The 15,629-nt window shown below is 45.9% G+C and overlaps 1 protein-coding gene across 3 annotated transcripts in view; it reads right to left on the bottom strand.

Moving 5' to 3' along the window:
• The window catches only part of SPNS2 (SPNS lysolipid transporter 2, sphingosine-1-phosphate), a 101,931-nt gene that overhangs the window by 40,656 nt on the left and 45,646 nt on the right, over nt 1–15,629 (bottom strand). For all 3 annotated transcript variants that reach the window (XM_077919630.1, XM_077919629.1, XM_028708091.2), the window contains exon 3: nt 8,730–8,866. In XM_077919630.1, coding sequence (XP_077775756.1) covers nt 8,730–8,866 — 137 coding nt within the window. The remainder of the gene's footprint in view (nt 1–8,729; nt 8,867–15,629) is intronic.

Here is a 15,629-nt window from a genome sequence, read left to right as displayed (position 1 = left end):
GGCGCGAAGCCGCGCGGGGCTCCGGAGGGTGGTGCGAAGCTGCCTGCGCTCCAGGGCTTCTTGCAGCTCCGCGCCACCCCCCGGATCCCAGCGCGAAGCCGCACGGGGCTCTGGAGGGTAGCGCAGAGCTGCCTGCATCCCGAAGCCTGGTGCGCGCTGAAGAGCGCCCCCGGGCTTCACGCACCTCTCCGCAAGCCTGGGGAGACCAGTGTGGCTCCCTAGGCTTGCGGATATCAGGCTGTTCTGGGGGCTGGGGTCGGGGGAAGCTTGGGCTTCCCCCGCGCCTGCCCCGTGCCTGGGGAGGGGAAAAATTTTTTTTTCTTTATTCTCCCCCCAAAAAATTAGGTGCGTCTTATGGGGCGGTGCGTCCTATGGGGCGAAAAATATGGTAGTCAATATAGGCACAGAGTTAAATTTTTTAACATTTTCTAATGGTGGTGTGCCTCGAGATTTTTTTCATGAAACAAGTGTGCCTTTGCCCAAAAAAGGTTGGGAAACACTGGGTTAGAGTGTTGGACTAGGACAGGGGTCTGCAACCCGCGGCTCCGGAGCCGCATGTGGCTCTTTTACACCTTTGCCGCGGCTCCTGGGCGGATACTAGCGAGGGGAGGAGGCGCATTGTGCACCCAGACACTCCCCACTGTGGCGGGCGTTGTACTGGCTGTGATGTCGCATAGGGGCAGTGTGTGCGTTAGTCACGCACCGTCCCGACGTCACCTTCCCGCCCGCTGTCAGATCGCGGCTCCAGAGATATATTTGTTTTAAATGTTGCAATGGTTTTGCGGCTCCCAGGGTTTTTTTCTTCGGAAACGGGTCCAAGTGGCTCTTTTTGTCTTAAAGGTTGCAGACCCCTGGACTAGGACCAAGGAGACCAGGGTTCGAATCCCCTCTTTGGCTATGAATAATAATAATAATAATAAACTAAGCTGCTGTTATTTTCCATTTTCCTTTTAACTGCTTTAGGCTGTTTTCATTGCACTATGTATATCACTCCGAGACACGTTTTTGGAAAGCGGTTAAATTATTGTTGCTATTACTACAACCAGTACTACTAATACTAATAATATAAACCCTGATTGGCTTCATCGCAAGCCAGAAAAAGGAAAAAACTGTCTTTAAAACACTGTACGAAAAGAGGGAAGCTGCGAACAGGCTGTGAAGAAAACGACAGCAGCTTTGAGGAGTTTGCAGGAAACACCCCCAGCACACCAAAACTCTTTGCCCATCAAAATTTGGCTCAGCCCAGCAATGTCCTCCACCCTGGTATTCTTCTGCAATCTCTTTAAATGCATTAAAATCGAAATAGTATTTTTTGCAAAGGTTCGAGAACCCCCCCCTCCCCACGCTAGCATTCCTCACCAACACCCCATTCCTGCATCCGCCGACGGCCAGCCATGCAAGTAATCCATACTTTAATAAGCCTAAATGTGTCCCTGCTCCTCTTGCTCTCCTCCTAAATTGCTTAAGAAAAGGAGAATTACGCTACTGTTCTCCAAGAGCTCCGCAGCCAGTGATAAAGCGATAATCTGCTGAAGTATGTCTAAAGCCCAGGGGCAAACTGCCTCGCCATCTCAAAAAGCACATGATCCTTAAATCCCGGGGTCAGAAAGCATTAGAAAACGCATGTGATGCGATCGGAGGCTGCGGGAAACCCCAGAGAGAGCTGCGAGGCCTCTGGGTGAGGCTTCCACGCATCCAGATCCTGAGATACGTTTACGTGGAACTGAAATTCTTGGGGTGTGTTGTTGTCTTTTTAGACACACATCTGGGAACAAAATATCCTAAGGCCTAGTACAGGAGAAGCCTGTAGCTCAGCACACAGAACATGTCACTGCCGTGAAGGAGGGGGGAAAGTTGCAGGTCCAATTCCTGAATTACTGTATTACTGTATTTTTTGCTCTATAAGACTCACTTTTTCCCTCCTAAAAAGTAAGGGGAAATGTGTGTGCGTCTTATGGAGTGAATGCAGGCTTCGCAGCAAAATCAAATATCTTTAATACGGTCAGCGACCAGGAAGCAATTTATAAAAAAATATGACATTAAAAGTAGTATTGCGCTACAAATAACAGTAGAAATATGGCCAATTCACAGAATTGGTGCTTATATTTATGACCAGGTTTCGACTTTTAAGGTTTTAAAAATTCAATTCAGGTGTCGCTACTGTTTATTATCGTTCCTTCGATGTTTACAATTTGAACTCCGTTGTTGACATCATTGCTCGTCTTATTCTTGTTGCAATGTAACAGTACTTTGCCATGAACCTGTTAATTTCGGGCTCTTTGTCAGCTAAGAGGTGTCTAATATAGGTGTCGTCTGTACTACGAGGTATTTTCCTCAGAATCGGTTCGATCAGCTCTTTTCTTGAGTCTCGATATAATGGGCAGTATAAGATGACATGCCCAATGGTTTCGATTTCATTGCTGTTACAGGGACATAATCTTTGTTTGATCGGTATTTTATTGTATCTTCCCTCTAGAAGAGCTGAAGGGAGAGCGTTAAAGCGGGCCCTGGAAAATGCCCATCGGTGTTTAGCGTTGTCTAGAACTTTGAGATAGTTTGCTAGATGGGGCCTTTGGGGATTGTATAAAGGTTTATAAGTTATCGAAAGTTGATTAAAGTCATTTTGGGCTTCAATGTCCCTGAGTCTTTCTTTGATTATGTTCTTGGCCCTTCCCCTTTCTAAACTTAATAAATACTCTGGGGAGAGACCATATGTGGCCAGTTTTCTGAGAGTGCCCTTCAACCAACTAGATTGGAATTTGTCAAGAAGCATCAGGGAAAGTAGTCCAACCAGCGAGTTGTTAAGTCTTAGCCAAGTGCATAAGGTTCTTATCCATACTTTGGCTTTAATGCTGTATAAACCCGCTTCCAGTCGTAGGGCGGCGTTTGGGACGCATTTAGGTGTTTGCAGGAGTGATCTAAGGAAACCTGATTGTATCTTTTCATATGGGTCTAGATTAGAGAGGGAGACGAGTGGTGCGCCGTATAGTATTTGTGCTTCGCAGCTATCCCAGAAGCCAGAACAGCAAGAGGGATCGCTGCTTTCACTGTGCAGCGATCCCTCTTGCTGTTCTGGCTTCTGAGATTCAGAATATTTTTTTTCTTGTTTTCCTCCTCCAAAAACTAGGTGCGTCTTATGGTCTAGTGCGTCTTATAGAGCGAAAGATACGGTAGATTAAAGCAAGGGGCAGGGAAACTTCGTCCTGGAAAGTTGATTGGGGTCCGCTATTGATGGTGGACATCTGGTGGTGGTAGGGGGGACACCAGAGTCAAAAGGTGGCACTTGAAGCAGTGGTGTTTGGAGCACTGCAGCCGAGCCACTGTGGTACAGGACTAGGACCCGGGAGACAAGGGTTCGAATCCCTGCTCAGTCGTGAAGCTCACTTGTTGTGTTGGTCCACTCAAAGGCAGTGTACACGTAACATTTTATTCTAGAATCAGTGGAGAGGGAGGAGTTGTTTTTTTCTACGTACTCCATGCAGAATCTAGATCTGTTGCATATATCTTCTAACCCTCAAAAGCATTTTTTTTTAGGAAACTGGTTTCATTTTGAAAACAAAACTTTGCAGATTCATCCTTCGTTGCTTCACCTGCAAGCAGTTCTCGAACACGAGAGGCCTCTCTCCCTTCCTGAGTTTTCCAGCAACTGATATTCAGAAGCATTGATGCTTCTGACAGGGGAGGCAACACACCATGCCCAGTAGCCATCGATGGCCCTCTCCATCATAAACTTGTTTCATCCTTTTTCACAGACATCCAAACTGGTGGTCATCGCTGCCTCCTGCGGGAGCCAGTTCTATAGTTTGTGTTGCCTGAGTAAGTAAAGGTAAAGCTAAAGGGACCCCTGACCATTAGGTCCAATAGTGGCCAACTCTGGGGTTGTGGAGCTCATCTCGCTTTCTTGGCCGAGGGAGCCGGCGTACAGCTTCTGGGTCATGTGGCCAGCATGACTAAACCGCTTCTGGCGAACCAGAGCAGCGCATGGAAACGCCATTTACCTTCCTGCCAGAGTGGTACCTATTTATCTACTTGCACTTTGACGTGCTTTCGAACTGCTAGGTTGGCAGGAGCAGGAACCGAGCAACGGGAGCTCACCCCGTCGTGGGGATTCGAACCGCCGACCTTCTGATCGGCAAGTCCTAGGCTCTGTGGTTTAACCCACACCGCCACCAACGTCCCTGAGTAAGTACTCTGTCCTAAATCTTCACTGCACGTCCCTGAGTTCTGGTGTTGTGGGGAAGGGAGATAAAACCTTCCTCTACCACGTGCATAATTTTATATACCTCTAGCTTTCTCCCCACAGGCTCCCCAGTCCTGCTTTATTGCGGCATTTTTCTTCCTACCTCCCCCACAATTTTTTAAGATGCAGATTTAAATGGACTTTGCATGATTAATCGCTGCATATTTCTTTGAATTGGGTGGCTGCCAACCTTCCGAATTAACTTCCAGGAGGGTGTGCAGGCCCACCTTATCTTGGCAGGTGTCCTGGACGAAGCGCCAGCGATTATGGGTTTCCCTTTCGGGCTGCATGTGTTCCTGCCGTATAATTAGAGGTGCTTTTTATTGCTCCCTCTGCATAATAGATCACCGGTTTCACCTTCAAATCGGAATGCTAAACTCCCCTTGTATTGATTTGCAACTTGCCTTGAAAGTAGGAGCGGTGGGATAAAAATAACGCAGGTTAAAAATAAAAATGAACACCTGGTTTCATGGGACAAAAGGAGTGACGGTTGTGCCCTTTGGGTTTGGGGGAATGCGGGAGGCCAGAAATCACACCCAGGGATAGCCAACAAACTCACTGTCTGCCTTGGAGGTGGTGGTAGTAGTAGTAGTAGTAGTTGTTTGTACCCCACCCATCTGACTGGGTTGTCCCAGCCACTCTGGTCAATGTTATTTTTCTTCCTGGCATAAGTACTTCTGCAGCTTAGTGGTCGGCTGGCTGGCTGTCATTCTAAACAGGACTCCTCCACTCTGCAACAATTTGTTGCAGGTACCACTTGGGCCATCCACATTGTGAGAATGAAATGGCAGTGAAGAGACACGAAAGGGCACGAGAACTAAGCTTATTCCGGGAATTTCCAAGCCGGCTATGCATTCTCACACTGCACCTCACCTCCCAAATACGGGAAGCCTTTTGCTAGCTGCCAAAGTTATAAAAAGGGAGAGAGAAAGAGAGAGAGAGAGAGAGAGAGATGGAGAACAAAGTCTGTATTTTAACATGCCAACACAGGAACAGGATGCTGCAAACTGACCCTGTCAGATATCCTGTTAATTGCTTTCCCATTAATGGATTCAATGCTTCCCGATGACCGTTGCCAGGGCAGAGGAGAAAAACACAGAATAATAGAAATAAAATAATAAATGCAGTTGCGTGCACTGATGGCTGCAAAATAAGAGAACTGGACAATTCCATGAAGATCCTTGGGAAGAGTGATTGATTGTTGTTAAAGCAGTTTCTGGAGGAAACTGTAGCTCTGGGAGAGGAACAGGAGTCTCCTAGCAGCTCTCAGCACCCTTGACAAACTATAGTTCCCAGGATTCTTCCCTGATGAGTTCTCCGAGGGAGACGGTTGTACCCTTTGGGTTTGGGGGATGCGGGAGGCCAGAAAGAGGAAGCTGACGAAGAGGAAGCTGATGGGCAGTAAGGAAGGAGGCAGGAAGGGAGTGGCTGGCTGTGGCTGGTGGGGCAGTGCCCCATTCTCTCTAATGGACCAGCCTTCGTTAGGGGCAACAGAGAAGGGAGACAATGAGAAAGTGGGCGGCTTTGAGGCACTGACCAACTCCCAGCAGCCAGAGTTTACATACTTGGCCTTCCCAGCTACGTTTTGAGGTGTCGATTGTAGGAGGGCCATTAGGTCAGTTAAAAGGTACACGAGGAAACACGATGAGGAACAAAATGTCCTCTTGCCTTTTGGAAATTGGTGGGAGGCATGAGAAATGGACGAGGTCTAGAGCCGGCAGAGAAGGAGAGCCTTTGGCTGCTAAAGTTAAGCAACATGTAGCAGCTGGTAACTGGAGGGGGGGAATTCGTTTGGACAACGGTATTCGTCACGAGCACTGGAACACCAAAAAGAACTCTTCAACTGTGCAGGAAATGGAGAGCTTTACCATTTGATGATGACAGAACTGGTAACAAGCTCTCTCTGATATGTTGGAAGTAAAGCGACAAGGCATGCAATAAGCTACCTGAAGCAGCAGGCAGAAAGGCAACCTTTTCTTCCCTTGCTGATTCCTTCTTAACTACCTGCAAGTTGGTTTTCTCTCTCCGGCTTTACTTCCTTCCTGCTGCTTCTCCAATGATTCTCCATGACAGCAGCATGTGAGCTGGCACTCAGAATGGCCTTGTTTGCCAGGACTAATAAACCTTATGTTTCTATATTCTTTCCACCAGATTCCTACTTTGCAGAGGGTTGGACTAGATGACCCTTGGGGTCTCTTCCAGCTCTAGGATTCTATGATTCTATCAGGCTATTTCTGTATGATAGGACACCTGCTAGAACAGCAATGGGGAGCCTCGCATGCAGCCTTCCAAGTCCTCTCATTCTGGCCCGTGGGACTCCCCTAGGCCACACGCACCTACCCCAGGCCACACTGCAACATTTTGTTGCAGATCCCACTTGTGCATCCTAAACCAGTTTAAAACTCTAGTGTAAATACAACCTGCAGGGTTGATATTCCATTTTGCTTCCCATCAATTAAAAAAACCCCACTCCTTGTGACTCTGAGGCGACTAGCCAAGCAAAGTATGATGGCTTTTAGAAAAGGCTTTTAGAAAAACTCGCCTTTTTGTCACAGTGAGTCGGCAGCTGAGGAGCCCAGACATGCACCCACTGACATAATTAAATGTGTATTTTTATCCCCAAGGTATCTAAACTTGAAATGAAGGGTTTGGGGGGGTGGGGTTTTGTTTTGTTTTGTTGTTGAGGCAGGCACAGACACGTTTCACCTCAAGATAGCACGCTTGCGGTAACCTACATCATGTGGCAAAACACCACTTCCTGACGTGAGGTTCAAAAAGGGGGGGAAAAGGAGGAAAGGAGAAGTTACCGCATGATGGCCAACCACCAAGTGGAAAGTGTGAGGGGAAAGGTGGGGTCCTTTGTCTCCGAGGCACACCCAGCCATCCCTGGAAGTGACCGCGGCTGTGAGGCCCTGCCGGCCACAAGGCCGGGGACTGTCGTAAGTGAAGCAGACAAGCTCAAAATGAACCACCTGGCCTTGTTCATGTATGCAACGGCCGCAAGAATACTCCTGGCCCAGAAATGGGAGCAACAAGAACTCCCCACCTTGGAAGATTGGCAAGAAAAATGGTTGAGTATGTGGAGCTGGCAAAGTTGACGGGGAAGATCCGGAATCGACGTGATGAACTGTTCCAAAAGGACTGGGGCAAATTTATACTTTATATGAAAGAAAATTGTAAACAGTTGAAAACGTTTGTAGGTTTAAGTTGAAATGTTTGGTAATGGGAAATTAAAAAGCTGATTTACTTATAAGAAGGTGATTGCTTTAAGATTGATATAAGGTAAAAAAGTGAAATATAGGAATGTGAAGAAATTGGTAAAGTGATATGGAAGGCTGTTAAAGGGAGGGAGGAGGTTGATGCTTTATTTAAGCAATGCTTTAAGTTATAAATTCTTTGATTTTTTATTCTGAAATGTAATGAAATATGGAAAACTTAATAAAAATTATATTTTAAAAAAAACAAAAACAAAATGAACCGCTTGGCCAGCAAACTGAGAGGAAGGTTGCCCTTTACGCCGGGCGCTAGCAACCAAACAAGCCTTGCTGAAGCAGATACCTGACCCATTTTACTGAAAGGAAAACTGAGAGGGCGAGAGGAAGAAGGGGACTGAGGTCACAAGGCAAAGCCCGTGGCAGAGGCAGGAATCCCTTTTGGAAATGTAAACAGTGAATAGTCCTGGGAAATGGACCTGCGCGATCTGCCCCCTCCCTGCGAGGTGACAACCAGCATTCAATTATTAGAAACGGCACACCCCATGGGATCACGTGGGTGGCTGCTCACCATCTGGGTGTGACAGGATGAGGGTGATCCCAGGAATGCAGATGGACCAAGAAGACGAGAGGAGTGTGGGATGGTTGGCTGGCTCCCTCCTTCTGGAGGGAAATGGCCCGGCACGACTTTGATTGATCTCGCCAGGAATACATTAATTAGCCCTCTTCAACAGCAGGTTGCAAAACAGGAGCATTTCTGTTCCCAGCTGCGGAGGACTGTGGCGTCACAGCGCTGGCGACGGAAAGCTGCAATGTCTCCGGCACAAACAACCCCTTCCCACTCCTGGGTCCAGAAACAGGTGTGTGACTTGGAGGTTGCTGGAGGATGCTATATTTAGCCTCCCAAAATTAGGCAAGAGCAGCGCCCGGCACGCCAAACCCCAAATTGCATCTGATGAGCTTGGAGCTCAAAGGGCAAAACAGAGGCGACAAAGAGGCAACGGCGAGGTTGTTTCGGGGCAAATCTTCCCTGTGCGGTGGGTTTTTGTCACACGCTAGGGAGGAGTAGGCCTGTCCAATTCAGTTGACAAAAGTTTCTGCTGGTATTTGTCTATGTCACCGCATATGATTAATAAATAGACTTTTGCCTCTCTCTCTTTTTAAGCTAGCAAAACTTCCACATGGAAGCTTAGAAGCAAAGCTGTGATACTTAGTTGATCAACACAGCCCAGAATAAGCTGCAGAGTAACCACTGTTTCCTCTGCACATGATCTTACCTGCTCAGTGATGAAGGAGCTGGAAAAGGTGATGGCCGACCAGAAGAAAATGCCACAGCTGAGAATAATTTTCCTGTTGAAACGGTCACCCAGATAGCCGAATATTGGGGCTGCTACCATGAAGCTGCAGATGAAAACTGTAGGAGGAGAGAGAATCAAAGAGATGGGTTGAAGAAGAAGCATTTCCCAGACTTGAGCAGGTGCTAACTTATGCTGCCCCCAAACCAAGCACCAGTCATCTCTCCTACTCCTGGGTGAATTGCCTGGCATACAATTCCTCACCTACAGCATCCTTTGCCAACCTGATGCCCTCCCTATTTTGGGGACCACAACTCCCATTAGAGCAGGCAGGAGGTGTAGACCAATGACTGGGCTGAGAGCTTTAAAAGCAACTCCAGAAAGCTTTTCGCAATGGAGGATTTGGATAAAGTGTAAGAAAACTATGACAGCACCAACAGTTGCCAAAAGATCTGCTTTATTTAGATATAGGGGTGAGATAATTTGCTCAATGACGAGGGGTGTCAGAAGACATCGTTTCCCGACCTAGCCTATATTCATTGCATGTTGTAGCTTTGTTTCTGTTCTGCTGCAGTTCTTCTTCCGTCAAAAACCACATGATTAAATAATAGAATCAATTGAATAATTATTAAATTATAATAACACAACAAGATGGAAGAAGTAAAATATTGAGATCACACATGGGTGAAGGGGAGTGGGGGGGTTATGAGAATCTATAATATCATTTATAATATAATTTGTTAATTGCATTGTATTTACATATAGCAAAGGGAAGCCTAGAGCAATTAGATATATTTTAATTTAGGTAATCTATGTAATAGGCTTATGTTCGAAAATGAATATGGATTTTGAATTTGATGTTTCTAATTTTTTTTGGTTTTGAAATAAAAATTTAAAAACACACAAACCACATGATTAGTCTCAATGTCAATTATGCAAGTTGCGTAATGGGTTACACATGTTGTGTTGTTTGGACATTATCCCACTCCATTCCTTTCGATGCAAAGGAAACTCAGTGCAAATGGGGGAGGGGAAACATAATCGTGTATCACAGAATCATAGAGTTGGAGGGGATCCTGAGGATCATCTAGCCCAAGGCTCTGCAATGCAGGAATATACAGATGTCCCATATGTGGATCAAACTTGCAACCTTGGCATCATCAGCACCATCCTCTAACCGACTGAGCTATCCAGGCCGTTTGCAAACTGAAAGCAATAACAGGAAATACCAATTGTATTTGCTAGATTGATCTCTGTTGCAGACATGAAAAGAATAGGATAGCATCTGCAAATCCCCCTGCCCCCGTTTCTGTTCTCATCAGAAGTATACAACATCCCTACCTGAGATACCTTTTTCAGAGTTGAGTATCTCCTGCTTGCACACACTGGAAAATTCCCTGCAAGATCTAGTAACCAACAGAATAGAATCCTGTTCTTGGGCGTTTCTTCTTTAGCCAACTCCATAAAAACATAATGGAAGCTGGGCTGATTCAGATTAAGGTTCCCTCTAGCCCAGCAGCCCATTCCCCAAAATGCCCAACTACATGCTTCCAGTTACCCCACTGGTACTGAATGAGAACAGATTTCCCTTGCTGTCCAACCCCTCCTACAAAGGGTATCCAAAAGTGCAAGTTAATTAAGCTGAGTGTTGCAGGATGGAGTGTTCCTGCTCAGGGTTTCAGCCAGCCAGTCAGCAGTGCCCAGCTCCACAGTGCTCCGTTCCGTTACCCCAGCATCTTGGGTGTTCTTTGCAAATATCTTTTTTTGGGAGTGGGGTATATCTACAAACCTCAAGTCTGGTGCTAACCCTGAGTTAGGCTGCTAACCCTGGTGGCAATGTTCTGCCTCCACTGTCAGAGGCAATATACTTCTGAATACCAGTTGCTGGAATCTGCAGGAAGGGAGAGTGGCTATCCCAGATAACCGACATAAGCTTGCAACCAAATTAATAGGAGTCGTCACCCAATTAAAGACATCTTAGCCAATTAATTTCATGGCCCTGATTAAATCTGCATTACCTTGCATATGAGAAAATCCAACCGCCTGCAAAGGAAGGAGGAGCCCATTTTGTTCACTTATGCAGATCTCAATTATATTAGAAAACCTGTTCCCATGGGATATAGGAAGCTGCCTCCTACAAAGTCAGACCACAGGTCTCCAGAGTTTCAGGCAACAGGCATTTCAAGCCCTATCTAGAGACATCAGAGGCTGGAACTGGGCTCTAACCACTAGGCTGTGCTATATAGGCATTGCTAAGTTGCCACTAGAGATGGAGAGACCTGTCACTTTCAGGTTTCCCCAATTCCCCACATTCCTGCAGCAATTTGTAAAAAAAACAACAACCCACCAACAACTTCTCTTGAAAAATCCTCACGAAAATTATTCCACATTTTATGGCCAATTTCTCCCAATAGACACATTTTTCTATGCAGTTTTAATTAATGCAGACATTTTCTTGCCAGCTACTTCTCCAAATAGCATGCATCTTTGTATACTTTTTAATTGATTTATTCAGTTTTAGGCACACTTTTACCTAATGCGTGCATTTTTATAAGTGCTGGTTGGAGAACTGCATGCAAAATTTGGATACGCGTGAATGTCAAAGGACAGCTGTGTTTTGGTTCTCCCTGATCCCTAGTTATTTGCAATTTGTTACACATACTTGTGTTAAAAGTAAGTTAGATGTGCTCCACAATTTACCAGCAGTTCTTTAGTCCATCAGAATGTGAACTAGATTGAAATCTCAAACATGAGTTTCTGGCCATGTCACAAGTCAATGGCGGACGCTCCCCATAGCCCCTCTGTGGGCTGCAAGGAGGTCCAGGCAGAGGAAAGCCAGGATTTATGAGGCACAAATCCTGGCAACGCTCCCCTGTGAGGTCTGGGGAGCTCACTGCATCCTGATGTGTTGCTCAAGCCTGTGTCTGCCAAGTTGAAAGGCAGAGCGGGTGCGACCTGGGAGTGTGTCCCTGCCATGGAAGAGCCTCTGCCTCCGGCATGATTTATGGCTGGTTCCTCCATAATTTGGACAATTGGCATTAATCAAGAGGCACTCCTGGACCTACATATGCTAATGGGCTGCAATCAGTCAGCTGCCGAAAGGACTGGGCTTGGCTCTTTGAAGGTATTTGAATGTTTTCTTTGAAGCTTAAGAATCCTGACAATAGCCAGGAAAGGATGGAGGAGAACAAGGTGTTTTGTGCTTCTTGTGGTTTCCAAATGGTCTCTTTTTTTCATTGTCCTCCCTGCATAATGAAAGAGTCATGTAGCCGCTGCTACAGTGGCACCTTGGGTTACGTACTTAATTCATTCTGGAGGTCTGTTCTTAACCTGAAACTGTTCTTAACCTGAAGCACCACTTTAGCTAATGGGGCCTCCCGCTGCTGCCGCGCCACCGGAGCACGATTTCTGTTCTTATCCTGAAGCAAAGTTCTTAACCTGAAGCACTATTTCTGGGTTAGCGGAATCTGTAACCTGAAGCGTATGTAACCCGAAGTACCACTGTATGTTACTCTGTTTGTTAAATCAAAAGCCCCCCCCCCTTTCGAAGTAAGCTCAACAAGGAATTTAACAAGGTTTTACTATATGCCCTCGACTGAGGATGAATGGACTTTGTTTAAAATTATTCCTGGACTGCTGTTGGAGAAATGCAGTGGGGGGGGGGAGAATGAACTGCTGCTGAACAGATGTGGTAAAGAGGCTGAATTTGAGGAAAAGATCTTGCTTTTAACTGTGTGCTGAGGAAGAACTCCAGAGTGGAATTTTAATGGCGGAGTTTGGATATGCATTCTGTGAATTATTTATGGCTGCAGCTCCTCCGCTCGTCTGTAAACAGTGGAAGGAATGGAATGTGAACTTATAACATCCAGATAAACACTGCAAAGATCTGAACAATGTTCCAATACACCCGGTCTGGAACAACAATGTATATGAAGGATTACACACGTGAAACGGATTATTTATTTATAAGATGTAACAGAGGTGCTGCTTGTAAGGTGGAAAAAGCAGCCAGCTAGAAGAGTGGTTAAACAGCAAGTGAAGGATGTCAGCTGGACTCTAAATAAGAAATGATGAGGCTATGAGAGAAAATGGTGGTGGTCATGTTTGGAACAGGAGCGGGAAAGCTGATTTTAAGAAATTGTATTAAATTAAATTAATCTGGTTTGATTTGTAATAATTTGGAAAAATAATTAAAATAATAATTTGGAAAAGAAATCTCAAACATGCTTACAGTCCTATCAAACACAGTGAAAATGACTTCCAAGTAAGCACATATAGGACTGTGCTGATAATCAGTGAGACAAACTGGTAAACCTATAGTGGAATCCTATAGATGCGCACTAAGAAATAAGTCTCACTGATCTGCACAGACTTTGGCTTACTCCCAAAGTAAGTCAGTGCAGGATTGCAACCATTAGCGTCACAGCCTTACAAAATCATTGTCTTGGATTTTTTTGCGATGGAAGTTGGGAGTGTTATTAAATGCACGACAGGACACAATCTTCCATGCACACACTTAATTATTACTCTAAGATGTTGGAGAAGCTGTTAATAATTCGAATAAAAATGAGCAGCAAACTAACTTGCTCATCAGGAAACAGCAACCCATCAGGAAATGTGAGATCTGAGCAGCATTCAGTTCTGCATACATTTTCTCCCATTACAAATAATTTGTTGGCTAAAAGCAGATGTCACCCTGCGTTGTGCAATGCGCCTTGCTAATATTTTCCATTTTCCCTCCTTGTATTAGCAAGTTACATTTAAAAGCCAACAATTAGAAGACTGATGCTGATGTGCAACATGACCGGAGAGGGGAAGAGATGCATAGAGGCGGACAAAGGAATAAATTCATTGCCAAGAACAAAGAGATGACAGAGCCCAGATGGCACAATAACGAGGCCAAGCCTGTCACAGCTATACATTTACAGGAGCCTCGAATTACGTGAGACATCCAAACACTGATTGACTTGTAAACAAATTCAGAAAACGACTCTTAGCCTATCAGACAGATTGCTTGCCAGCGAGTCTTGTTAGGCACAAATCAATTCCTGCGACGCGTTTTCATGTGATGGATGGGGCTTCTGAGCTCCGGCGACAGGTCTTTGTCCACCTAGCTTACCCTCCAGCACAACTGAATGCAGGTGAGCGCATACCAAGGCTAGTCGACAGGCAGACACTGGGCCCAAACCCAGGGATAGGGAACCTGTAGCCACACAGGTGTGGTTGAAGGACAACTCCTGGCCATTGGCCATGTTGGTTCAGGGGATGCTGGGGTTGCCTGACAAAATCTGGAGAACCCTTTGATATAGAGGAAGGAATAGATGCAGGATGCAGGGGACAAAAGTAAGAAAGCCCATCTGAAGGGGTGGGCAGGCCTTGGACCTGGCGCTCCCACAAGGCTGAGTTGAAAGGGACCTCAGCAAAGTGGGATCTGGTGGAACCCCATGTGGTTTCTGGTTCTCTCCTTGATGGCACCAGCAGCTCCAGACAGTGGCCATTTCCACAATGCCCTAGAACAGTGTTTCTCAATCTGTGGGTTCCCAGATGTTGTTGGACTACAACTCCCATCATCCCTGACCACTGGTCATGCTGGCTAAGAATGATGGGAGTTGTAGTCCAACAACATCTGGGGACCCACAGGTTGAGAAACACTGCTAGAAGTTGAACCATCTTCCATGGTGTCATGGAAAACCAAGATGTTGGCCACCTGGAGCCTGATGGAGTGGGGGGTTTGGTGTCTGATCTTAAAGGATGCTTGGGGGAGGCACCACAGGGGGATCCTGCCAGGGTACAGACCTCCCCCCCCCCAGCAGCCCCCAGAGGCCTGCCTCCATTGAAGTTGCTAACTGGGAAGACATAGCTGTTTACGGAGGATACACCACGAGCATATGGGGAACCTCCAGCCCACAAAGGGAGCTACAGAATGGTTCAACAATCAATCCCTCTTCATGAGGGACTTTGAGACTTCCAGTTCTGAGAGGGGAACAGAGTTCTCCTAACAAATCTCAGCAACTTAAACAAACTACAATTCACAGGATTGTGTGTTGGGGGGTGGGGGAAGCCTTGACTGTTCAAAGCAGCATCACAGCACTTTAAATGCATGGCGTGAAGGGTGGTCTTGGTTTGGGCAGCCATTTTGTAGACCAGGAAGGAGGAGCAGAAAAGGACCGCTTTCAGAGGCGAGCCACACCAGAGCCATTTAAAATGGCGCTGGTTAAGCTACCAAGTCCAGTCCGCAGACACCGCTGAGGGCGTTCTGGCAAATGCTAAACTGCCAGCTGAAAGGGGAAAGTAAACAAGAAGAAACAGAGCATACGAGCTTCTATCCCGTTTCTTTGAAAACTAATAAAATTAAAAATATATTTTTAAAAAGAAAAGATATTTTTTTTAAAAAAGGAGATAAACATGCTTTTTCAGCGAAAGAACAGAAATTAGCTTTTCGCAATGCCGCTGAACGAAAACCAATGTCAATTTCTGAACGACACGGTTGCTGAGCATTTATGGCAGATCGAGCGCTTCAGCGTCGCATCCCATGTTTCATTCTACCTTGCATTCTGTGGATCTATAATTTCATTAAAATGTTGCTTTTGGTGGGAGTGGGGGAAACAAGAGGCGAAAAAAGAAACAGAACATACGCCCTTTCCATTTACTGTAAGTTCCTTCCTAAGGGAGGTGGATTTGGGGTGGTATTTTGGAACTACAACACACACACACTGGAAAAAATGCATTTGTTTCGCTATAATTGTGCTTAAAAAACAAACAAAAATCAGAGGAAAGGCTGAATTAACTAGACAGGATGGGCAGTTCAGTGTCTATTTCTGCCTTCAGTTGCCTGACCCACCCCGATACAGGTGGGTCGTTGTTTCTCTCAAATATGTCCCA

This window comes from Podarcis muralis, chromosome 15, assembly GCF_964188315.1.
Source record: "Podarcis muralis chromosome 15, rPodMur119.hap1.1, whole genome shotgun sequence".
Taxonomy (NCBI): Eukaryota; Metazoa; Chordata; class Lepidosauria; order Squamata; family Lacertidae; genus Podarcis; species Podarcis muralis.
The sequence above is the reverse complement of the archived record's forward strand: the minus strand, read 5'-3'. Positions and strand labels throughout refer to the sequence as shown.